Genomic DNA, 26,899 nt, shown 5'->3' with positions numbered 1-26,899 from the left:
TCTCTTTTTTTTTTGTACAGGAAAAGCAGCTAGAATAATATAGTTTAGCTTTTAAGTAGTAGTGTATAAGTGTGGATTCCTGGAAAGTAACATTAGCAAATTTATCAATGCCATTTTAAGGTGTAGAGCTTTAAGTGCCTTCTCATCTAAGAAGTAGAAGTACCATTTTGAGAGTCTTTCCAAATGATTTCTTTGGTTACACTATTAAGACTATAGTATTAGCATATGTAGTGACTTTACAGCACTTACCATTACACTGAACTTTTCTGTCATGTATACCTTATAATCAGTTTTTTTTATGTAAAAGTGATAAATATAAATGTAATATGTGAGTGAACCAAATATTATACCACCATTTACCACTAAAGCTCACGTGGAATTTATAAAAATCAAGAATGAGGTTTCCTTAATCTTTATAGGTTATTTAAATTTATTTCTCAAATTAAGTTGAGAAGGTGAGACAGAGAAAGATTGGAAGTTTTTATGGTTTGTTACACTGTATACACTCTACTTTCAATTACCTATCTCTTGCACTTCCCCTGACAATGTAAATGTCCTTACACGACACTTTACCATCTCTCATTGACTTGAGTTGGTGTGTGATCCAGGAATACAAACTGATGCATTTGAATCTATTTAAAATATTGATCAAAAGATGACTAGGTTGTGGTTTGTATAAAGTTATTCCTTAGTTAGTTAATTATCTGAACTAAAAGACACATTATTCAGTTTCAAATTGATTCTCTTTTTCTCACCAGAAAGTATGTGTGTGTACACATGCACACACACATTCTTCTCTCCAATATTGCTTGCAATTACTATAAGTGATAAGCATGTTTTATTATCTTGAATATCTGCAATAGCTTTTTCTAATTTGATGGGATGACCATTTTTAGTAGAATTTTCTATTTTTACTTTCTCATTTTTAATAGTAGTATTATCTGCTCTGAGTTTTTACATTTAAACTACCTGAGGAGGAAGGGAAGGGTGGAGAGCAAAAGGGGTAGGGAGCCAAATGGACTATGATGGAGGACTATGAATCTGAGTGATTTGGTGTTGGGTGTGGTGACTTGCATCTGAAGAGGTATGATCCTGGTCTGTTACCTCAATAAAAATAAAATGAAATTTAGCCAGATAAATTCACAGAGCTAAATATGGAAATTGGAAGGACAGGACAGTGTGATATCAAACCAAGCAGGATTTAATTTTTCTTTTTGTTACTGGCTTCAGAGAAAAAGACAACTTTGAGTAATTATTTGGTTTATTTTTAGATTTTTGTCATTTTTGCACTTAAATATAGTGTTATTGGAGTTAAACTGAGATAAAAAATGGGACTAAATAATTAGGACTTGAGTTGGAGTGATTTTAATTTGTGACTTAGATGCAGAGGGATTATAGTAAAAGGCAGGGATTGTACCTGGATTTTGAATCTTGATTCCACCATTTATTAATTATGTTATTTATTATTTAAATCATGTTCTTAACGTTTCTTAACCTTAGTTTCCTCATCAGTGTACTCAGAGTTATAATTGTGAAGATAAAAACATATCCAAAGCATGCAAAAAATATTAACCAATATTAATGAAATTGGCTTCCTGTGGACTTTCGTTTGTCCATTTATAAAATAAGAGTAGTGGACTCTTTGTAAATATTGCTATTTGTAAAAATATATTTAAAATTTCATAGCTTTTCACAATTAAATTGCTTACAGTGTACCCTAGAAGTCATTGAATTTACCTAATTTAGCAAATGAAGAAACTGAGTGCCTGAGGCTTGACTTGCCCAAGGCTCCATTGTAGGCAGGGAAAACAGATTTTTTTAAAACATATTTTTAAAAAATTATACTATTGTACTTCCATAATCTATTGAATTATCAACACATTATTTATTAAACCTGCCATGTGTACATGAAACTACATTTGATACCTATAGTGAAGAAGCAACATAGGAAGCAGTATATGCAAATTAAGTAAAAATTAAGCTTTTCAGGACTTTTTGCATTCCTTTCTTGCACAACTGAATTATTTTTTGGATATAACTCAGTATTTTACTGAGCTGCAAATTTAAATTCCTCTATTGTTTTAGGGTGACTATGATATCTTTTGTATTTTGCCTCTTCTAAAGAGGAGAATTTACTGGGAAAATTTGGATTTTACTTAAAAAATTTTTCATGAGAATGCCAGAGTTTGAATATAAGTCTTTTATATTTAGTTGATGGTCTGACATCTGAAGAAAAGTAGTAAAAATAGCTAGAGTACTTTTTGAAAATTTAAACTTTTAAGATTAAACATTATTTTCTTTTCTCATCTTAGGGCACAGTCAGTGGTGTGCTGCTAGTTACACCAAATAATATAATGTTTGATCCTCATAAAACTGACCCCTTGGTTCAAGAAAATGGCTGTGAGGAATATGGCATCATGTGTCCAATGGAAGAGGTGATGTCAGCTGCAATGTACAAAGAGATTTTGGATAGCAAAATAAAGGAGTCCTTACCCATGTAAGAGTGGTATTTTACTCATTTGCAATTTTATTGCATCTGGATAGTTCACTCTGGTCTAATACTCTGAAGTATATTTTATTAGTTTTACTTTAGTTCTTTCTACATTATCGATAAATGAAACAAAGTATATGTAGTATTGAAAAGATATTACCAATGTACCTAGAGTAATTAGGAATTGTTTTAGATTTACATTTGTATATTTGGTTAGATAATCACGTATTTAAAATTAACCTATAGTACTTATTTAATGCAATGTTAGCAGTTTTTAGGCATTAAGATGAAGCATTAAAACACTAGGGTATTTCTCTGAATAATTTTATGTTACGTAAGTAATTAAAGCTAATTTTTAAATTTTCTTCAGAAGTGTCTAAAGGATTGGATGAGGGATTTGAGGGAGGCCAGGTGAGCAAAGGCCTGACATCACTATAGCCACAGCATTGTCTCTTCTTTTTATTTCTAAATTTATATGCCTGCACCCTTCTCTCTCAGGAAAATTATAGAAGAGAGAAGACATCGCAAATTGCACAAATTTATATAGTTAACCTTGGAATATACTGTCTAGGATATTTGTATGATAGAACAGGTTTGAAACCATGTACAAGTTGTTAGAGCCTTTGAAAGTAATGTGTTTAGACAAAGGAATGACCAGAGCGGGAAAAAAGGGATAAGAAATAAAAGGAGGTAAAAGATAAGTATACAGTGGAAGGAAGAAGTAGAAAGTATACAATAGAAAATAACTCCATCCTTCATATGGTTTAAAAACTGTCTTTATAAATATTGAGATTTATATCCCTTTTTAGCCTATGGAGATGATGATAGCTATTTTAAAGTTAACCCTGTAGAACAGAACTACATTCATCAGAGGATAAGAAAAGCAAATTGTTTTTGTTTCTGAGGTAGACTAATTGAATTGTTACGTTATCGGTGATAGAATAAATAATGGAGACTTTAAATACATTTCATCCAATAGATGAATACGTTTCATCCATTAGATATTATTTTGGCATTGAGCCCATCTTTAGAGGTGTAGATAATTTCTAGGACATACTGTTGTCTGCTCTTTTATGTATCATCATCTAATGTCAGTTTCAACAAATAAGGATTATTGGATTGGATGGAGGGATAAGGAAAAGGTAGAATGAAAGATTAAGAGAAAATTATCATGTACGTATATATATAGTTGGCCATTGTTATGATTCACTTTCTTTTGCCCTGCTTTTCCATTGGATTATGATATTTGATTTTCTCTTATGCTGAATGAGCCGTAACCATTTTCCAAGGATACTGTAGGACTCCGCCATTTGGAAATCACTGTTTTATCATATAGAATGTCACCTGGAAAGACCATGCATTTGATACAGACATTTAAAAAATTTCCTTCAAGAAGAAATGTTTTTCAGTTTCTGCCTTATGATTTGATTTAAAACATTCTTTGCAAACAAATCAGATAAAAGCAAGGGGTTTTGCAAAGAAATACCATGATGGCGAAAATGATGTGTAAGATTTGTTTAGTTTTCGGGCCTCCCCGGTGGCGCAGCGGTTGAGCGCTGGGTTGCGAAGCTGCCCGCAGCCTCTGCAGTGCCGGTTCGATCCCCGGCTGCTCCCCGGCCACCAGAGGAGGGTCCCACATGGCGCGCAGACCTCTCCTGCCGCCCGCTGCTCCCCTCAGCAGTGTACTTCGGTCCTTCTGCCTGTTCTGCTCCCCGCTCTGGCTCTGGTGAATTCTCTCACCCTCCCGCGCTTCTGACTGTACCCAGTGCTTGTATAAATAAATAAATAAACATAAATAAAATAAATCTTTAAAAAAAAAAAAAAGATTTGTTTAGTTTTCTTCTATATTATGCTGCTGGAAGTTGATTTTAAAGATAATGTTCTGGAGCCATAATGAACAGTAACTGCATCGTTGGCATAAGTAATATGTAGTCTTTCAGCATTTTGACACTGAAAGTTAATAACTATAGGGTATATAGTTAACTGTAAATATTGGTTATTAGCACTGTCAGGTTTGCTAGCTTTAATAATAACTATAGGTTTTAGCACTATCTATTAGGTTTGTTAGCTTTTATCTCTTACCTAAGGATCTTACTAAACATACAGATAATTTTTCAAAACTATTGCCAAGTTCTAAGATGTTACATATGCATTTTGAGTGTCTCACCAGTAGATGGCATTATTATACATTTAATAGTACAAAGTAAATGCTGGTTTTATCAAGGTGAATTAGAGGGCGCGGGAGTCACAAATATGATTTGGACTTCAAATAATTAATATTTAAAAAAATAAATTTTACTTATCCTAGTTATAAAAATTACATGTACTCATTATAGAAAATTTTAAAAATACCAAAGAGTAGAAGAGTTCTCTAACTTCACCATCCACAGCCAATTATTTTGTGTTAACTTGCACTCAATCTTTTCTGATTTCATGCTGGCATTGTTAATGTTTTTCCTACTAGAAATTCATGCAGTTTCTATTTATAACAGACTACTTTTAACTATCATTTTAAGTTACTGAATTGTATTTTATGCTATAGATGTTTTTCTTGAGTTCCCAGAACTTAAACTATCTAATTTTTAACGTTAAGTGCTTACATATACAATTGCTTTTAAATATGGAGATCTACATGTAACTTTGAAACATTCAGCTACCTAATATCGAAACTCTCTAGCTGACAAATTCTCTCAGAACTGTTATTAAGAGTTGTTATGGTAGCCTGGAGAATTCCTCGCAGTACTTTTGCTTTAGTTTTGTTCAAGTTGGTTTTCGCTTTACCTTTGAGACATATATTTTAATCTTTGTTTAGCTATAAATAAACTGTATGTATGTATATTTATATGTGTGCACATGTATGTGCACCTAGGTATAATATTAGTGTATTTTTACTTTATTAAGGCATTTAAAAATTTAATCAGATTTTATCTAAGCTTATTTTTCATTTTCCTGGCAGTGACTAAATTTTAGTTTAGAATTATATTTTCATCCAAAACTTAGGTCATTAACTTAATCTTTAAGTAGATTACTTCAGGAAATCTTACATTTATGTTTCCCAGATTGTAAACAATTAGTGCAAAAACTTGATTGTTGCTTATACCAGTAAGTCAAATTTTTGATAATGCTGTTAAGAGATAGATGCTACATCCTTTAAGTCTTTTTAGTGATATTCAGTGTTTTGTGGGAAATGATATAAGCAATTAAACAATGTTAAAAGTCTAACAACTTTTACTTTTTTTTGCTAACAGAGAGCTAGATCAATTTTCAGAAAGAGACTTCTGCCATTTAAAGAAAATTACAAGAGGTAATGCTGATGAAATAGACTCAAGAATCCGTGATGCAGGTAATGATAGTGCCAGCACTGCTCCTAGGAGCACAGAGGAGTCTCTTTCTGAAGATGTGTTCACAGAATCAGAACTCTCCCCTATTCGAGAGGAGCTTATCTCGTCAGATGAGTTGCGACAAGATAAATCATCTGGTACGTCATCAGAATCTGTGAAGACTGTCAGTCAGACTGGAGTAGAATGTTTGGCAGTTACATCAGAGTCTTCTGGTCTTCCTAATCACTTAAAATCTGGACATTCTACAAATGAAGTTGGAACTCTTCCTCATAAAACTGATATAAATAATCTTGAAATGGCCACTAAGGAAGGAGGTCAGGCTACAGAAAATTTACAAGAAATATCAAACCTTAAAGAAAGAAGTATAAGTATGAAAGGTAACACAGACCAGGATTTTCTTAATGAGAATTCATCACACCAGGAAGAGGCTATACAAGAAAATACGCCTTGTGGAGAAGCAACAGAATTCAAACAAAAACTAACTGTCCACAAAGCCAAACAAGGAAGGGATCAAAATCAGGACTCAGAGACAGAAGTAGAAGAGCTACGGAAACTCTGGAAAACTCATACTATGCAACAAACTAAACAACAAAGGGAAAATATTCAACAGGTGTCTCAAAAAGAAATTAAGCATAAAATAGCATCTGCAGAAAGAGAAGGTAAGTTGGATAGAGTATATAAAGTTAGTACATATTATTGCATGTTTGCCTTTTTCCTCCCTGATTCAAAAGGCCTTAGGCCACTGAAATATTACCTAATGACCTTTGACTGATATTTCCCTTGGGGTAACTATATATTCTTTGGATTCTAATGTCTTTTTTTTTTTTTTAATTCCACAGTGGATTGTACACATCTTTTCCACCATGTTCACACATTCCTGACTTAGTGCATTCTGTCTTTTAGCGAGATCTTAATTATAACTATAAGCTCTGTACTACCTTTGATTTTCCCTTTTCTTTTAGTTTTTGGTATGTTACCTCATTGAAAATGTCTTGTTTTTCGATTGCATTTATAATATCCTAATTATAATTTATAATTGCTACAAGTTGTAATCCCATCTTTTTTTAAAAGTATAATTAGATATCAAAATTGATTTCTAAAGTTTTTCCAAGTATTCAGACATCCCATCATTGTCAATTAAATGTTTTTCCTTTAGAAAGTAACACTACTCAAGATAAATTAAAACATGATTTTTCTCTTTGTTTTTGTACTGTTTATTTATGAAAATTATAATTATAGTCTGCCTTTTATTCATAATATGCTGTGCTTTGTCTTAATACATTCTGGATTAAATGGAGTATTGCTCAGATATCTTAGGTAGCATTTCTTATATTCTGTTGGAATATTGGATAAAGATTAATTCAATTTACATATGAAGTTTTCATTCATATTTTTAATTCAAAATTTTTTTATTGGATATGAGGGTGATCTTGCTGTAACATATGTCACCTCATTGATCGCCAGTGTTGATTTGGCTGATCTGGCTGGCTAGGCAAATTCCCTCTATCTCCCTCAACATTCTTCATGCATCTATCCTGAAGCTTCAAGCTCAGTGGAAGACAACAGGCTTCCCTAAACAGAGGCTGACTGTTCTTTGGTCAAGAGTATATGAGTAACTGCCAGAACTTCTAAACAAGCTCTCAAACATTTTTATTGTTAAAATATAAATAAATATTTGCCATTTGACTACTTTTAAATATAAAATTCACTGCTCTTAAGTATATTCACATTGTTGTACAACCATCACCACCATTCATTTCCAGAATTTTTTCGTTTTCCCAAACTGAAATTCTATACCATTAAACAATAACTCCCATTCTCTTCCTCCCAACTCTGGAAATCACCATTCTACTTTTTATCTCTGTGAATTTAACTAGTCTAGATATGTCACATAGGTGGAATCATACATTATTTATCAATTTGTATGTGACATTTCTTTTAACATCATGCGCTCAAGTTTCATGTAGGGTGTAGCATGTGTCAAAATTTCTGTCCTTTTCAAAGCTGAATAATAATCCATTGTATTATATCATATTACATCATTAAATATATATGACATTTGGTTTAGCTGTTCATTAGTTATAAGGCATTTGGGATTTTTCTGCCTTTTGGTTATTGTGAATAATGCTGCTATTAATAATGGTTTACAAATATCTGATCCAGTCTTCCCTTTCAGTTTCTTTGGATATATATCCCAAAGTGGATATGTTGGTATTTCTTTTAATTTTTGAGAAACCACCAAGTTGTTTTGCACAATGGCTGCCACTGTTTTTACATTCTCACCAACAGTGTACAAGGATGTGGTTCAGTTGTTAGGAGACAATTTTCTTGGGCCTCCCCTGGTGGCGCAGCGGTTGAGCGCTGTGCTGCGAGGCTGCCCGCAGCCTCTGTAGCGCTGTTCATTCATTCCCCGGCTGCCAGCGAGGTTCCCACCAAAAAAAAAAAAAAAAGGAGACAATTTTCTTTATATCATTTATTTGACATGTCCTAAGACCTAGGTATTATATTAAGTAATGTTAAGTAGTTAATTTATTTAAAGGAACTTCTGTAAAATATTGACTTATCTCTTCTTCTATAATATTTTTTCCTTATTCAAAACTAATGAATATTCCTTATAAAGCATTTGTCCAGTATAGAAGTATTTAGTAAATTTATAAAAATACTTTTAATTCATTACGTGGAGATGAAAATTATTATATCATTTTTGTCTTTGATCTTTGGGGTATTTGTGTACACATATGCACATGTATTTTTTTATATAAACTCAAGATTACGCTGTATAGTATTGTTTTTTTCACTTAGTATTTTATATCATAGACATTTTACTATGTTGTCATGGTTCTTTGAAAACATGATTTTTAAAGTCTCTGTAATTTAAACATTTCCACATTGTGAAGACAGTTATTTTTTTTTTATTTTTGTTGTGCAGAAAAACTCTGGTGTAGGCCAGAGGTGAAGGGCATGATAGGATTCACCAGAGACAGAGGGGGAAGCAGAACAGGCAATATTCCTGAAATACACTGCTAAGGGGAACAGCGGGTGAGACAGGTGTGATCTGCTGCTCAACATGTAGGTTAGCTCCCTGGCCAGGGATTGAACTCAGTTCTTAGGGGTGATAGTACTCAGACTTAACCCTAGACTACCAGAGAGACCCAAGAGAGTTGTTATTAACAATTCATATTATTAAGCTATTTTCTGTGTTTGGTGTTGTAAATAATGCCATTGTGAATTTCTTTATTTGACATCTTTGCATCTGATGTCACCATACATCTTGAAGTCTTTGAAAAAGATCAAATAAGTTATTCTGTTTAACCAGATAATGTGGTAGACTATTTTCATTTATGTGATTTTTTGGGGGAGTAGAGAACTTGATGGGGGAGGTCTTATTATAACAAAGTACTAAAAGAAAAAGTGGTAAATGTTTAGATAGGCATCCCTAGATTGTTGCCATTAGTTTTCTATTATTGGGGTTGGGGGGAGCAAGAGAAGTAAAAATTGGTTTTAACTAATTTTAAATAGCATGAGCTTCTGTAACAGGAAAATATTCTATATTTCTGATCTTTAGTGACCTTATAATATAATAAAACTACGTAATAAAATATAAAACTAGACTAAATAGGAAGAATGGTAAAAGTTCACTTTTAACCAGACATAAAACTGGGACTGAGCTAGATTATATGTTCCTTACATATTATTACGTAGAATAAAAAAGACTTGACTGGTACCCAGGTCTCCTGACTTTAACTCAGTGCTTTTTCCTCCATGGTATGCTACCTGTGAAAGCTAGTTATGTCCAGTCTTGAATTCAACCATATTATCGGATAATCAGTACTATATATCAGCATCTTGGTTTGGAAGAGTTAGAGATAATTTGAGTTTAATAAGCTGTCTAAACAGGTGGCTGAATGTAACATATTGTTTATTGCTTATCGCACCTTCATGCATGTAAAAGCTTCAGAATTTTAAAAAAATTTTCGTAACAAAGCAAGTCCTTCAACACTAGATCAGCTTATTTGCATGTTATTATAAAAGGTTGATAGGGAATGTACAGAAAATTATATATGGATATATAATTACTTTAGTATGCTTGTTAAAATAAAACAAGTGTTCTTGAAATGTTCACGTTGTTTCCTGATATCCTTAGACATTTCATTTTACATCTTGATTGATAGTTCATTAGTACCTATTCCTGTCACTTTACCTTTTATGGAAAATAATACAAATTCAACTGAGTGAACCTGAACTCACCTGAGGTCCAGGAAATTGAAATTTTATTCTGTAACTATCTATAAGAAATTTTAAGGTAAACATTTACATTATTTAAGCATGGTGTATGGGAATTGAATAAATGTAGTTTGCATCTCAATTCTAGGTCCTACACTTTTAAAAGAAAAGAAAAGGCATCGATTACATAAGTTCTTATGTCTCAGAGTTGGAAAACCAATGAGGAAAACATTTGTTTCTCAAGCAAGTGCAACAATGCAACAATATGCACAGAGAGATAAGAAACATGAATATTGGTTTGCTGTGCCACAAGAAAGGTAAAACAACAACAAAAACTTATATTGTATTGAGACTTCTTGAATTTAGATTATTTTGCATATCATTTAACACCAGTGGCAGTGCACCTTTGAAACATGCTTTCTGACTAAAATCTGACATTAAATTTATTCAGAATCATTTTACTCCTACTTTATGATTTTTTAAAAATATTTATTTATTTATGCATACAAGAGCTAGAGTTACAGGCCAGAGATGCGGGAGGTGAGTGGATTCACCAGAGACAGAGCGGGGAACAGAATAGGCAGATGGACTGAAATACCCTGCTAAGGGAAGCAGCGGGCGAGACAGGAGAGGCCTGCCCCACTGCGTCATGTGGGTTGCTCTGCAGCCGCCAGGGATTGAAACCAGCGCTATAGAGGCTGGGGACAGCTTCACAGCGCCACCAAGAGAGGCCCTAGCTCATATAATTTAAACACAGCTATTTACCCTCTACATTATCCATTTAATAACTACTTGGGTGTGCTCTTTTTAAGTTAGAATTTGCTCTTTTTAAGTTAGAATTTGTCGTTATGGTCTCTCTGGTGGTGCAGGCGGTTGAGCGCCACACTGTGAAGCTGTCCGCAGCCTCTGCAGCGTGGGTGCGATCCTGGCCAGCCAGAGAGAACCCCACATGGCCAGCGAGAATCTCCTGTCTCACCTGCTGCTCCCCTCATCAGCAGTGTATTTCTTCAGTCTGCCTATTCTGTTCCATGCTCTGTCTCCAGTGAATCCTCTCACCCTCCTGCACATCTGGCCTATACCCCGATTCTTGTATAAAAATAAAAAAAAAACTCCCAATATAAAAAAAAAAAAAAGAATTTGCGTCTTTTTCCTCTTTGAACTTGTATTTCCATTATACTTCATCAAAAAATATATTTTATTCTGGGCCTCCCTGGTGGCGCAGCATTTGCATGCTGAGCTGCGAAGCTGCCTGCAGCCTCTGCAGCGCCGGATTGATCCCCGGCCACTGGCGAGGGTCCCACATGGCACGCAGACCTCTCCTGCTGCGCCACTGCTCCCCTCATCAGTGTACTTTGTCAGTCTGCCTGCTTTGCTCTCCCCTCTGGCTCTGGTGAATTCTCTCACCCTCCCGCGCTTCTGACTGTACCCTGTGCTTGTATAAGTAAATAAATAAATCTTTAAAAAAAAAAAGAATATATTTTATTCTCTATCATATTTCTTTGCAACCAGTTACATATACTTACATATTTGTGTGTTTGTATACTGAAATTATATTTGTTTCAAAATTTTCCATGACTGTTGGCAAAATAGGTTTAAGGTTTACTTTACTGGCAAGCTAACTTGTTGGTCTGCTTCTTTTTAATGCACCCTGGCAGAAAACATGAGAGTCTCAACAGTGGTTATAGTCAGAAAGCCAATGTTGGCATAAGTTCTTGGAGCTTCAGTTTCCACAGGGTGATATGAAAATGGCTCCCGGTAGCAGCTGCTTATGCCATTAATTATGAATATAAGTCTTGTAGGGAGCCTGAACTGTTTCGATGTACAGAAAAATAGTTACCCTTTGCCCCAGACTAAGATACTATTTCTACCTTTTAAGATGTGCTGTGTTGTTTGCTATGATAAAGTACTTAAAAAAATAGTGCTTACCAAAGTTAATGTCTCTGCTCACGGGCCATGTAGAATCTAAGGGAAAATTGTATATCAACAACTACATTATTCCAAATGTTAATGAAATCCAGAGAAAATTTCACTTTCTCATTATAATTATTATAATTATTAATAATAGGGCCTCCCTGGTGGCGCAGGGGTTAAGACACAATCTATGAATCTATCCGTAGCCTGGCCAGCCAAGGAGCAACCCACATGGTGCAGCAGGCCTCTCCTGACTTGCCCTGCTGCTCCCCTCAGCAGTGTACTTCGGTCAATCTGCCTGTTCTGTTCCCTACTCTGTCTCTGGTGAATCCTCTCACCCCTCACACCTCTGACCTGTACCCAGCTCTTGTATGCATAAATAAATATTTTTAAAAAATACTGTTGCTCAAAGCAATATAAATTATCATAATTATTAAATGTGAAAAGTAAAATATCATTAGAAATGCATATCTATATAAAATAGATGGACCTTCCTGCTGATTTATATATTCATTGATTAATATTATTTTCCTTAAGCATGTGTTTATTGGCTAAAATTACTTGATCATCTTTAATCAAAAGTATTTTTAGTGGTTGTCAGTGAGCAACTCCATTAAAACTCCTTTAGTTATGGGAATCAGTGAATGAGAACTGTGAAAGGAAGCTTTTTCCCATCTCAATACAAACTTTGGGCAACTTAGAAATTTTTATATGTTATGACATGTACTATTGTATTTCTGAATGGGTGAGGGTATGCCCCTCTTTTTTTTTTAAATAAAGTAGAAAAAATTCTATAGTGAAAGCTGGAATAGGGAATCTGTAAGACATCTTGACTATACTGTTCTCAGACTTGCTATGAATGAAGGGTAACATATGGAAGTTGAAGATAAAGAATCAATTCCCTTAGAACTATCAAAAGTGTCTGTACCTCTTTCAAAGTATATGCTTCTATAAAGAATACTATTTTCAAGAACATAATGATAAAATTCTCTACCCTAGCCCAAAATACATTTCAGTGTGTGCATTCAACAAAATGTTATCAATTTTAAAATATAATATGTTCTGCATAATTAACGAGTAACTGAAAGGTAAGAGCCAGATCCTCAGGTTTGCCTGTGCTGTGGGTATGACTGCTTGAAAAAATCAACTATGTTATCTCTTTAGTTAAAAATGACATAAGGAATTAGATTTTCTCATAACTCTTGGGTTTATTTCATTTGTACATGGAGTTTTCCATTTTAATATTGTCCTTGCACCTTGTCTAGTGTTTATTAAAAATTAGTTTTTATGGGATTTTGAAATTTGTATACATTTCAATTTATGAAAGTTGCTGTTTTGGAAATAAAAAATTATCTGAAAGATGAATATCCTTTTAATATATTAACTTGAATATCCTTTTAATATATTAACTTGCCACATAAGATACTTAAAGAAAATAATTTCTAGAACCACTGTTACTGATTGGCATTTGTTAGTTGAGAGACATTTATAATGAATTTTCAATTAGTCATGCAAATTAAAGCCAAATAAAACTACATTTGAAATGTATTTTAGATCCTCAAATACATTTATGAAAGGTTTAATAATTTTTGCCACAATAGACTTTACAATAGTAAACAAACTGAAAAGGGGAACAAGAGATTTAAGAGAAAATCATCAGTCCCTCAACAAATAATACACTGTTCCTATTATCATTTAAAAGTTAAATATACTAAATTTCTATAATCTGGAAAATACCTATGCCATACAATGTGCAGGTTTCAAAATCAGCAATTATAAATTGCTTACTTGTATTTTTGATTGCCAGGTGAATGAGGTTAGTCAAAGCATGCCAAAGGAAAATCTTTATGCAGTTTCTTATATAGAGCCAAATAATTTTTTTAAGTTAATATATTTTGGGTAGTAACATGTTTTTGTTATCTTTTTAAATCAAGAAGACAGCACAGTGTATTTTATGATCAGTTTTCAAGTTTATCAAGATAGTTAACAAAAATAATTTTGTAATTATAGCTAGCAGCACAGAATACTGGGTCTATAAAACAAACCCTGGGCATCACACTATAGAATTGAAGCTACCTCAGGGGGAGGGGAGGGTGTTGGAGTACAGAGGGAAGCAAAGCAGGGAGAGGGCCCAGTAGACTCTGGTGGCGGTTATTGATACTTTGGTGTTGGACATGGTATGGTAACATACATTTGAAGAGGTATAAATCTGTACCCCTAAAACATGTACAATGTTGTAAATCAACTTTACTTAGAGTACCAGGTCTATTATTAATAGTCACTTGTTCTACCAGGACAGAGCACTTGTATGCCTTCTTTATTCAGTGGAGTCCAGAAATATATGCAGAGGATACTGGTGAATATACCAGAGAACCTGGATTCATAGTAGTAAAAAAGATTGAAGAGTCTGAACCAAATGAAGATTCAACTAATGAAGCAGCAGCCAGAGAATGGGAGGTAAGAAAAAAGAAATGTGCAGATCTCATTTTTTATTTTGTATGCATTTACTCTATGGTAGTAAAAAAAATGTACAGTTCATCTTTGTACAAAAGAATTACTTTTTAAAGATTCAAAATTACAGTGCATGTATATATATATATATATATATATATATATGTTTGAATGATGCTGATTAGTAACTCTTATTTATTATTAATCATTCTGCTTTTGGTTTATAATACTAGTAAAGCAACCTATTGACAATAAAATGGAGTTTTGAGTGCTTTTAAAATAATATTAATTGCTGTTATACTAATTTTCATAAAACATTTTACATTTAATTCATTTTAATATTATAACTTACATATCAAGGTGGTACTATGTAGTCACTTAACCTCCATATCTAGGTGGTTAAGTGACTTTGATAGTCACTTAACAAATTAATGAGATTAGTCCTTCTTTCCAGGTCTATACCCAATCATTACTTTGACATGATCTTAGCAGTAATAATGCTAGGGAAATAAACTGATATGAATTTTACAAAGTAGCAAAAGTTTTATATACTCCAGTTTACTGAGCCTGCCTAAATGGCTAGATTAATACTGAACAACTTTTATAGTTCCTCATAGATGCATCTTTTAATGTTACATAGATTTTGCACCCTTATAAAATGAATAGGATGCTAACATTATTTTATTGTTGCCTGGATTAATCTCTTCTTGATGTGTTAGAAAATACAGAGCAGATGCTAAAATGTGATGACAAATGGGAGCAAATCTTATTATTCATTTGGTGTTAATGTTCATAGTTTATGTGATATGAATTTTTTGTTCATGTCCTTAACATGTATAATGATTGAAGGTATACATGATATGTCTTTTGTTTAAAATGTGAACCTGATTTTGAATGTTTCTGTGTCCATTCTGTGTAATATATACAACATCAGTTTCTACTGTAATGCCATTGTAATTAGAGAAGAGTTAACATACTGGACATTTATTTGGGCTTCTTTTAATACTTAAACCAAGATTACTTTTCATAACAGCTTTATTCACTGGGAGCAACTTGAATGCCCCTCAGCAGGAAAATGGATAAATTTTGGAATTGTCAAAAAATTCCAAATAACATAGCAATAAAAAATAAATCTACTAATATAGGCAATAGCATGGATGTCTTCAGAGATAATCTGTTTAATAAGAAATGCCAAGCTAGACATCAGAAGTTTACCCTATATAATAACCTTTCAAAAGTTCATCAGACTAATTGTTTCTGGGGATTGAGTGGGGAGTGACTGGGAGCAGGAAGGGACTTTATATAGAATATTGGACATGTTTTATATTTTATTTTGGGTATGGGTTTTGCATATGTAAAATAATCTCCATGTGTTTAAAATTAGCTTTAGGAGACTTTTAAAATAGCCCAGGTGACTAAAGATGTATACCTATACTAAGATACCAGTAGTTGAAAGTATAATGGAAGGGAGTGGAATAAAGTTTTTAAAAAGGTATTAATTAATAAGACAGGATTTAGTGACAACTTGCTAATGATGAAGTTTTCTAACTTAGGTGGCATGGTGGTTTGCAGTATTTTAAGTAAAGTAAGGAATTGAGAATTTTCTCTCCAGTGGAATTGGACCACAGTTTTGAAAATAATTGATTATAATTATTATAGTCTTCTATGTCTAAGTCACTAAATAGAGTTCACATTTCTCAGATAAAGGCAAATAAGAAAAACATACTTCTTTTTACATTGATCAAGTAATCATAATATTACAAATTATAACTCCTGGAGAAAATCAATAAATCTGAAAAAAGTAGGGAAAAAAGCATCAAAAGCAATTAGAATTTATAATTAATGCAAATTGTCCTATATAATATTTCTATAATTGTTTTCTTAATAAATAACTTTATACAGTATGCACAGAAAGCTGTGTATTTAATGTATATGACTTGATGAGTTTGGAGACAACTATTCATCTGTGCAACCACCACAATGTATACTATAAACATGGCCATCATTTCCAAGTTTCCTCCCACCTTCATCATTATTATTATTCTTATTACTTTGCATAAGATCTGCCCTCTAAACAATTTTTCAAGTAACAATACAGTATCATTATAGACATTGTGCTATATAGTAATGCTCTAATTCTCCATCATTCACATATTTTCTCTTAGCATTTGGCTCCATGAACCATGCCCAGTATGGTCTGTTTTGAATATTAATAATGTTAAGTTTGGATGTCACCTACTTCAGGAAAGTTTCTAACTGATGCTTTGCTTTCCCTGTTTTTATTCCCCCTCACTTATAGCCAAAAGCTAAGGAGTGTAAAATTTCCATTAATGATTCAAGATGCTATTTGGAATTTCAAAATGCAATTTTAAATCACTTTAAATGAGAAGAGACTAGAGGGGTGAATACTCATTATTTCATGATTTAAAATATTAAAATTACTTCTAAAACATTACTTTAAGTATTGAGTACAGTAGATTGTGTACTATTACTTCTAGTGGACTACTCCCAATTCTTAGAGAAAGAGTGCAACATATTATTAATTTGCATATCTGAATTATTGAACATATTATGTTCAACATTTTTAACTGATTGTTTTTAAAAATGCTTTACTTGTTAGTTTGTCATTTTACTATAATGATAAATTGTTATCTGTCTCAAATTCTGGGATGGCTTAAGCAAATTAATATGACTGAGCATTATGTTTCCTAGACACTGAATAAAGAAAGGGTAAGCAGGAGATTTAGTAGGCTGTTTTATGAATGTTTTCTGTTTTGTTTATCAGTAAGGAAGCATTTGGCTCCATGAAATAGAAAACCATAAGCAAAATAGTTTAAACCAGTTGTTTCTCAAAACACGGCCCCCCTCCCATTTAGGCACATTTAGGAATTTTTTTAAATGCATATTCTCATGCCCCATCCAGTCTGCTTGATCAGAAACTGGTTTTGGAGTCCAGTGTTCTGTGTTTTCACTAATTCCAAGTGATGCTGATGTGACTGCTGGTTTGATTTGAGAGCCACTGGTTTAGATCTGCTTAGAACCAAGCTATGTTATGAAGAAAGTGTGGGCATGGATGTTAAGTAAGCAACCAACAAAACAGGCTAAGCTGTCCTATGCTTGGGAGGGTGTTTGTGTGTGTCTGTTTAAAATCTCATTTAAACCAGATTTTGGCATACATTTATTATGTTTAATTTAGAAAATTTTATTGGAAATGATAGGCTTTCTAAATAATAATCTCAACACCACCAAATTGTGTAATGTTGGTCTGTGTAGAGGGGGTGCAGTCATTGAGGGGGGACGAAGGCCTGCGTGACCACAGTGCATTATATGACAATGGGGCTCAGAGTGTAGGAAGGCCAGAATGGAGATGGGTGATAGTGTGCTTATGAGGGACTGTGGGGAGGAGATCTTAGGGTAAGTGTGGTGGGGATAATGGGGAAATGGGGGGACGACTGGTATATGTGAGAGGATGTTCACTGTGGGGTGTACTGTGTCCTCTGTGCACAGTGGCGGAAGGAGATGTGGGGATGTTGACAGGGTATAGTGTTGTGTGTCCCAAAAGGTGGTATGTGTGTGAAGAGGCATTGTGTGTTCACACAGGGTAAGTGGGGAGGAGCAGGTTTACTTTAAAATGGAGGAAATACTCAGTTGTACTCCTGTGGCATTGATATACTTGTGAAACTGAGCATAATTATAGTTTATAAACATAACACAGAAATACAATTGTACAATTGAAAAATAATTCAGATCGCTTTGATATTTGTGTAAGACTTATTTGTGGTAGATTAGCTTCATTTTTACATAATATTTCTATAAAGTTTGAGGGATAAAGGGTCCTGGAACATCTTTTTGCTTAAAAACTGCTGATATAAAGGTGATATTTTATAGAAACCTTATATGTAAATAAAAAACCAGAATTTTATAATTATAAGCAAATAATGAAATGTAAATTGAAATCATTTGTGTACTTTGGAAGGGACTCTGGAATCTATTACCTTTTTTTATGACTGAATTATTTTTAGTATAGTTCTTCTGTTTGGAAATACATGCTCTGTGTCTTTAAACTTTGGAGCCCTTTCTTAGCACATTTGGCTACAGTGCAACCAAACTTAAACATGGGAAGCCCTCTCTTCCCTCCCCAGCTTTCCAGTCTCCATTCAGGACAGTCTTTGCAGTGGATACTACTTAGTGATTAGCTCTCTGCCTTGTCAATCAAATATTTGTCTCTAGCAAACTATTTTGTCACTGTAGTAAGGCTCTTGTGCTGAAAATTTATCTTTGACAGAGGAAGAATGATTTTTCAAACAGTTCTTACGAGATTTGATGTAACTTAATTTGCCCTGGAAAGGAAATGTCTCGTCTCTGGTATGGGAAAAAAGGGAGAAGACATCAACCAATTAATCATAAATATACTCTGGTAAATCTTAGTTAATAATTTCAGTTTCTAGATTTATTAGTGTTTTATGGTAACATGCAAAATTATACAATTTTTGAAAGTTTAAGAATATTAATAGAATGCAAAAATGTATGATTGCCGAAAAGTACCTTTATTTTTGCTAGTGCTAAATGAATAAGAGATTGCAATTGTGTTTTGTAAAATTGTTTTGGCTTTCCTATTCTACATCAACAGGAAGTTGCCAAATCTTTATTTATAAATTACTTTTTGTGGGAAAATATTTAGTGTTTTGTTCTTGCTTGAAATGAGTAGACCAGGGTGAATTAACTTTAATTTTTATTGACTAGATCCCAAACTAGATACATTTATATAGTATTGTGTATTTGAGACTTATTATTTTAGCAATCCCAGAAAAGACTTTTAAAGCTATCCAAAAAGTTTTCAAGTGGTGCTGTATAATACAAAACGTATTAAATATTACAAGAAAGGAAAATCTCAGTCAAATTATTTTAAGAATCCTCATTATTTTTCAGTGTAAATATGTGAAAATGTATTGCCAGTTCTTTCTGTGGTAATTCAGGACTATATCTTAGGAATATTAATTTAGTTTTTACTATAATTGTAGGTGACTTAAGTAAAATAATTAGCTACATATAGCCAGGTGTGACTCTGAAAGCAGGTTGCTACTCTTAAATGTTAAGCCTGTAAAAGTATCAAAAAGACCTCATTTGGTGTTATTTTTAATTGACTTGAGAGTGCTTTGCTGTGTCTTTTAATTTTAAGTTGAACAATTTCAAGTTTCTGTTTCTGTGCTATATCTGCATATAGAGATTTAGCTATCTGAAATGACTGGATTGTTTTAATTGAGATCAGATTTATCAGAATGCCAATTTACACAGCTTTTTTTTTTAAACTGAGCATAGTGAAACTGTTCATGTATTTTTGATTTACAATTTGAATAAATGTTTATCATTAGTTTGTTAATAATTTAATATAGTTTAATTTATTACAAATACAGGCAAAATAAATTGTGGATGTTTTGAACTTTATAGGTCATTAAAATGTTTTTGATACCCTTTTTATGCTCTCTAATTCCTGTTGAACCTTACAGGAAGCTATTCTGTGATTTTGTTAGTTACTAAGGCACGCTTCACACTGGTCTTTAGCTTTGCCAGTACATAGAGTTTGTATATATTATTTCAGTTAACCTTCATGGTAACCTTGCAAAGTCAGTAATATTACTTTCCATTTTAATGATGAAGAAACAGGTTGTAGCTGATCTAAGCTATCATGGATCACATGGATAGCTTGATTCTAGCACATTCTTTATACCTCCACCATGCCTTTGAGAGTTTTCTAGAATAGGACAATATAGTATGTGTTTTGATGTAAACTCAGGTCCCAAATTTCTAGTTGTTTTCCTTGCTTTAGAGTACATGTCTTAGGAACTGTAGGACAGGAGAGAGACTTAAAGATTAAAAGAAGCGCTATTCTTTAAGTTATTTTATAGGTTGGGAGTCTAAAGATTTTACCTGAAGAGGGTTTTTTTTTTCTTTAAACTGAAAATAGAAAAGGATTCTTCTAGAAGCATAACATATATTTAAAAACAAATAAAATTTCTTATTTTGGGGGTATTTTGGCAGGTTTTGACAGCTCTTCATATCTTTAACTCAACTGATTAATAGAATGCTATCGATAGAACTAAGTGATAAACTGTCTTACAGCTAATACTATTAATAAGTAGTGTTATGAACTGGGACAAATTTCTAAGTGCTTATTTTTTGCAGCATTATATTTGATTTTACAGTAATCTTATGTGTTAATAGATTATTTTCATTTGATAAATTAGCTAATTTGTGACATAAAGACATTAATAGCCAACATTAGCGATGTTCTAAACAAAATTATATGGAATGAAGTTAAACCATTGCCAGTTTCAGTGAGAGTCATACTGATCGAGCATGCTTCACTTTCCTTTTCCTTTATTTTTTAAAAGACTTTTAGAGTTTATTCTGACAAATAACTTTGATCTCTAATTGTTCCTTTACTTGAAGCTATTTATATATTTGATACACTTATGTACTATATATCCTACCTTATTAGTGTCTGTCAAGAAATTATAATTTCCTTGAAAGCTATAAGCTTACTTTTAATAAGATTTAGGCTTAATCAGGGCCTCCCTGGTGGTGCAAGGGGTTAAGATGCAACCTGTGAAGCTGTCCACAGCCTCTGCAGCATGAGTTTGATCCCCCGGCCTGCCAGGGAGCAACCCACATGGCGCAGCAGACCTCTCCTTTCTCGCCTGCTGCTCCCCTCAGCAGTGTAGTTTGGTCAATCTGCCTGTTCTGTTCCCTACTCTGTCTCTGATGAATCCGCTCACCCTCCTACAGCTCTTGTATAAATAAATAATCTTAAAAAAAAAAATAGGCTTAATCAGATTAAAGTCACAAATGACTTAAATACCAACATTGTTTTATTATCTTGATCAATACTTCACTAATTCATTCGTCATTTTTTTCTATTTAGATTTTCATATCTGAGAAACATTTTTTTTTATTTGTGTCTTTCAAGATTGAAAACATAAAAGTAAAACTAATGAATTATTTACATTTCTGCAAGAGTTAACTCACAGGTAGAATTTTAAGAAGAGCTAATTTCAACATAAAAATCTTCCTAAAGACATCTCTTCATGATAATTATAATAGCACTGTATTACTATAAATAGTTAGCATGAGGTATTTTAGTTAATCTTCAACCTGTGAAATATTGTTACTATCATCTCCATTTTACAAATGAAACAAGCATATAACAGTCATGCTACAACCAGAAAGGTCAGAACTGTGGTTTGAATCCAAGCATACTGACTAGCCTATACCTTAAAATTCTTTGCTGTACACACAAAAATCTTTGGAATACAACTGGGAAAAGTAATTAACATTTATTTTGTATATTCAGTATGTCAATACCGATTACGTATATATACACATATATATATACATATTATACGTGTTGCTATTTATTATTCACAAAGTAAATAATATTTATTTCCTCTTAAAAGACCAGAAAGGAGTTATTAAATGTGGTTGTTCAAGTTAAAATACTAATAAAAAGCAGAATAGTATACGTCAGTGGTATAAACCCAAAGCTAATTTTCTGCTATACTATGTTGCCTACTATGTACATATTCACAGTAAATTTATTAACTAGTATTTTCTACATGCTTTATATATGTAAAATGTCACCTGCTTTCTAGTCACAACATGGTTGAAAAGAGGACACAGAGACAAATATTCAGTGTAGAAATGTTTATTTGACTTAGTAGTTGAAAGCATGTTGATTACAAATGCAAGGTTATAAGGCACAATAATGAAATGAATGTGATCTCATTACCCTACCTAAGAACAAGAATATTACCAATACAGTTTTATCTTCCACCTCTCTAAATTGTGTATCACTTCCCTGCTTTTTTGATAACAAATAGATTTTATTTTTTGAGCAATTTTATGCTGACATAAAAAATTAATGGAAAGTAACAGAATTTTCTATCTACTTCTTTTCCTCAGAAGCATAGTACTCTTAGGCTTCACATCTTATTAGTGTGGTACATTTGTCACAATTTATGAATTAGTATTTGTATATTATTATCACCCAAAATCCATATTCTATATTCTTTGTGTTGTACTTCCTCTGGAATGACATCTTTTACCTTTTTAGAGTTATATAGTATAGTTTCATTGCCATAAAATTTCTCTGTGTTCCATTTATTCAGCCTTCCATCTAAATACCCATTGACTACTGATCTTCCTGTTGTGTGACTTCTCTGAAATACCATATAGTTGGAAAGATAGAACTAGTAGCTTTTCAGATTGACTCCTTTCACTTACTAAGATGCATTTAAGGTTCTTCTTTTCATGACTTGGCTGTTCATTTCTTCTTAGTCTGACTTTTAGTATTTGATTGTCTGGATGTACCACAATTTATTTGTTACCTATTAAGGACAGCTCGGTTACTTCTAACAGGAATGAATGAGAGAGTTCCTGTTGCTCCATATCCTCCCCAGAGCGTTGTTAGTATTTTTAGTCTTATCCATTCCTAATAGGTATGTAGTGGTATTCCATTATTGTTTTAATTTGTGTTTCCCCAATGACATATAATACTGAATGTCTTTTCATAGTCTTAGTTTCCATGTGTATATCTTCTTTGGTGAGGTGTTTATTCAAATCTCTAGCCCATGTTTTAATTGGGTTTGTTTCATTATTGTTGAATTTTATGATTTCTTCATGTATTTTGGGTATCATATTTATCATATGTATATATTTTGCAAAGTTTTCTCCAAGTCTGTTTTTTTTTATTCTTTTAACAGTGACTGCCATGAGGAAGTATTTGATTATAATGAAATCCTCTGTATATTTCTTTCATGAAACTTGCATTTGATGTTCTAGCTAAAAATGCATCTTCAAACCCAAGTTTTATCTGCATTTTCTAGTTTTATAGTTCTGCATATTATATTTGGGTCTATGATCTTTTTGAGCTAAGTTTTGTAAAAGGTGTAAAGTCATTGTGTAGATTAACTTTTTTTTTTTTTTGCAAGAGAATGTATAGTTATTGCAGCACCTTTTCCTGAAAGACACCCATTCTCCATTGTATTGTCTTCTTGTCAAATATCCCTTAGCGCTATGTTTTTGAATCTAGTTCTGGGTGCTTTATTATGTTCCGTTAATCTGTTTGTTCTTTTACCAGCACAACTGTCTTAATCACCTTAGGTTTTTTTTTTTTAAGATTTATTTATTTATTTATACAAGAACTGGGGTACGGGCTAGATGTGCAGGAGGGTGTGAGGATTCACCAGAGATAGAGCAGAGAACAGAACAGGCAGACTGATGAAATACACTGCTGAGGGTGGCAGCAGGCTCGACATGAGAGGTCTGCCACGCCATGTGGGACCCTCGCTGGCTGGCCAGGATCAAACTGGTGCTGCAGAGGCTGCGGACAGCTTCACAGCACTGCGCTCAACTGCCTGTGCCACCAGGGGAGGCCCTAATCACCTTAGCTTTATACTAATTCTTGAAGTTGAATAGTGTCAATCTTTCAGTTTTATTCTTTTCCTTCATTTCTTTTGATTCTTGAAATAACCAGATTGCGTGAATATACAAAGTAAACTTAGAGAATTTTGTTTAGAATTGTGTTGGGACTTTAAACCAAGTTGGGAAGAACTTAACTATATCTTAACAATATTGAATCTTCCTATCTCTGTATATAGAATATTTTCCAGTTTATTTAAATCTTTCATTTTTTTCATCAGGATTTTGTGCTTTTCTTCATAAAGAAGTTATGTATGTTCTATTAGATTTATACTTAAATTATTTCATTTTTGGTGCTAATATCAATGGTATTTTTAATTTCAAATTCTAATTTTTTATTTTTGATATATAAGAAAACAGTTCACTTTCATATATTAACCTTGTATCCTGCAAATCTGCTTGATTGCTTTCTAAATCCAATAATTTTGAGTTGATTCTTTGGAATTGTCAATAGAAAATCTCATCTGCTAAAAAAAAGTTTAATTTCACCCTTTTCAATATGTATTACCATTTTTCTTAGATGCTGCATTAGGTATGACAGTACAGTGTTGAATAGGCTTGGTGAGTGGGGGTATCTTTGCCCTACTTCCTATCTTAGTGCAAAATTACTTCATTTCTCACCATAGTATGATGTTAACTGTAGGATGTTCTTTTTGGAGGTGTTCTATATCATACTGAAGGAGTTCCAGTCTGTTCTTAGGTTGCTGAGAATTTTTATTGTAAATGAGCAAAGAGAAAGTAGTGCTTTCTTATATATTCATATAATCAGTGATTTTTCTTTTGCCTGTTACGTATCAGTTGTATTACATCCAGCGTTAAAGTACCTCACTAATGTCTTACATATCTGGAATAAATTCTACTTAGTCATTGTGTGCAGTTCTGTTTATACATTGTTGAGTTTAGCTTGCTGATAATTTGTTGAGCCTTTTTACATGTATGTTCGTGAGAGATAATGGGTTTGTAGTTTTTCCTTCTTAAGTCTTCATTTGTTTTTTTATTAGAATCATTACACTGGCCTCATATAGCAAGTAGAGTAGTATTTCCTCTGCTTCTGTTTTCTGAAAAAGATTATAAAAGAATTAGTATCATTTCCTCCTTAAATGTTTGATAGAATATACCAGTGAATCCATCTGGATTAGAGCTAGAGTTCATAACTATTTTATATGTTGTTGTAAGTACAGTCAGCTACCATTTTGTATTATTGCTTTATAAGTCAACACAATAATCATGGTGAAAATGGAAATCTGTCCAATTTTTCCTTTTTTCTATTCTGTCTTTCATAGCTTTCAACAAGTTTGCATAGGTTTTTGTAGGGTTATGTTGATGTTTACTGGTAGCTAATTCATTTCAGTTGTCTAGAAGTAGGCCTGGTATTTGTTTTGAAGCTCATTAATTCAATTTCTTTAGTAGTTATAGACCTAGTCAGATTCTCTGTTTCTTTTGTGAATTTTTGATGGTTTGTCTCTTTCAAGGTATTGGCCCATTTCATTATGGATCTGTAGGTGTAGAGTTCTTTATAATATTCCTTTATTATCCTTTTAATTTTGATAAGCTCAGTAGTGATGGTCCCTCTTCACTTCTGATATAATTTATTTGTGTCTTCTTTTATTTTAATTAACCTGGGTAAGGTTTATCAGATTTATTGATCTTTTCAAAGACCTCATTTTTTGTTGATTTTTCTCCATTGATTTTCTGCTTTCAATTTCATTAATTTTCACTCTATTTTAATTTCTTCTGCTTATTTCAAATTTAATTTGCTCTTTTTTCCAGTTAACTTATTTTTAGAACTTTCTTCTCTTATTCATGCTTTCAATTCTGTAAATTTCTCTCTAATCCCTTTTATTCAACCCCAAATTTTGATTAATTTTATCCTTACTTAGTTCAAAATATTTTAAACTTTACCTAGGACTTTTTTGACGAGGAATTAATTAGAAGTGTGTTGCTTGTAAGTATTTTTTCCCCACTTTCTCTGTTACTAATTTCTAGTTTAATTCTGTGGTGGCCTAAGGACATGATTTTTATGATTCCTATTTGTTAATTATGTGTCTTATGCAGAATGTAGTCTAATTTAGTGAATATTCCTTGTGAGCTGAGAAGAATGTGTATTCTTCTTTCGTTAAATGACATAGATAATACATGTCGTTAGATCCAACTAATTGAGCCTACAGTTCAATTGAGCTATGTCTTTCTGATTTTCTTTCTGCTGGATTTATGAATACTGATAAAGGAGTTTTGCAATTTCCAACTACAGTAGTAAATTTATATATTTAAGATTATGTAATGAGTATTATTTTCCCCTGATAGGCTATGAAAGCAAGATTATTCCTTTTTATGAGATTCAGTTATTAGTTTCAGGAAGCTAATTCAATGCATACATGTTAAAATTAAATTGTTTTGAGTCATTAACAAGTTCTTATTTGACTAAAGGAACAGTGAATATATCTGTTTTCTCATGAAAACCTATAAGAGTCATCTACAAATATACTTAATTGGAAGTAATTTTGTAATAGATGTATTCAAATCAAAATATCAGTAATATGTTATGTTTTGAATTTATTTTGGATTTTACTCTTTTTTCTCTTTCAATTATATTTTCCAGTTATCTTTTCCAGTTATAGAGATGTTATCACTTTCTATTTGCACCTTTTTTTAGCTTCACTTATAGTTTCATGAAGTATTACTTTGAAAGCAGTGGCTTTAATTTAAGGCAAAATGAACCAAAGTTCAATGTAATCTAGGTTTTATTTTGTGATAAAGACTTCGTTGTAGCTGATGAAATGTACAACAGAAGACTGTGTGACTTTGAGGATGGTGTTCTATCCCTTTTTTTTAAACAGCTCAAACTTCCATTTCTTCTTTGTTTACTATATTTTTGGACAAATAAATATAAATAGCAATATTAGGTAATTTTTTCCCTGTTCCATTCTTTTATTAAAAAATGAAAGTAAGCAAAGGATTAAGTAAGGAATAAAAACGGTACCATTTTTATTCATAGATATTTACC

At 32.7% G+C, this 26,899-nt stretch overlaps 1 protein-coding gene across 9 annotated transcripts in view; it reads left to right on the top strand.

The window, feature by feature from the left end:
• OXR1 (oxidation resistance 1) overlaps nucleotides 1-26,899 on the top strand; it is a 285,034-nt gene that overhangs the window by 244,972 nt on the left and 13,163 nt on the right. For 7 of the 9 annotated variants that reach the window (XM_054692036.1, XM_054692035.1, XM_037502800.2 and 4 more), the window contains 4 exons: nucleotides 2,313-2,497; nucleotides 5,740-6,491; nucleotides 10,205-10,373; nucleotides 14,262-14,424. In XM_054692036.1, coding sequence (XP_054548011.1) covers nucleotides 2,313-2,497; nucleotides 5,740-6,491; nucleotides 10,205-10,373; nucleotides 14,262-14,424 — 1,269 coding nt within the window. Of the gene's footprint in view, nucleotides 1-2,312; nucleotides 2,498-5,739; nucleotides 6,492-10,204; nucleotides 10,374-14,261; nucleotides 14,425-18,548; nucleotides 18,836-26,899 lie in introns of those variants that run through there. The other 2 variants (XM_037502835.2, XM_037502828.2) reach the window with 2 other exon arrangements.

This window comes from Talpa occidentalis, unplaced genomic scaffold, assembly GCF_014898055.3.
Source record: "Talpa occidentalis isolate TD23 unplaced genomic scaffold, MPIMG_talOcc4v2.1, whole genome shotgun sequence".
Classification (NCBI taxonomy): Eukaryota; Metazoa; Chordata; class Mammalia; order Eulipotyphla; family Talpidae; genus Talpa; species Talpa occidentalis.
This window is presented reverse-complemented; position numbering and strand designations above follow the sequence as displayed.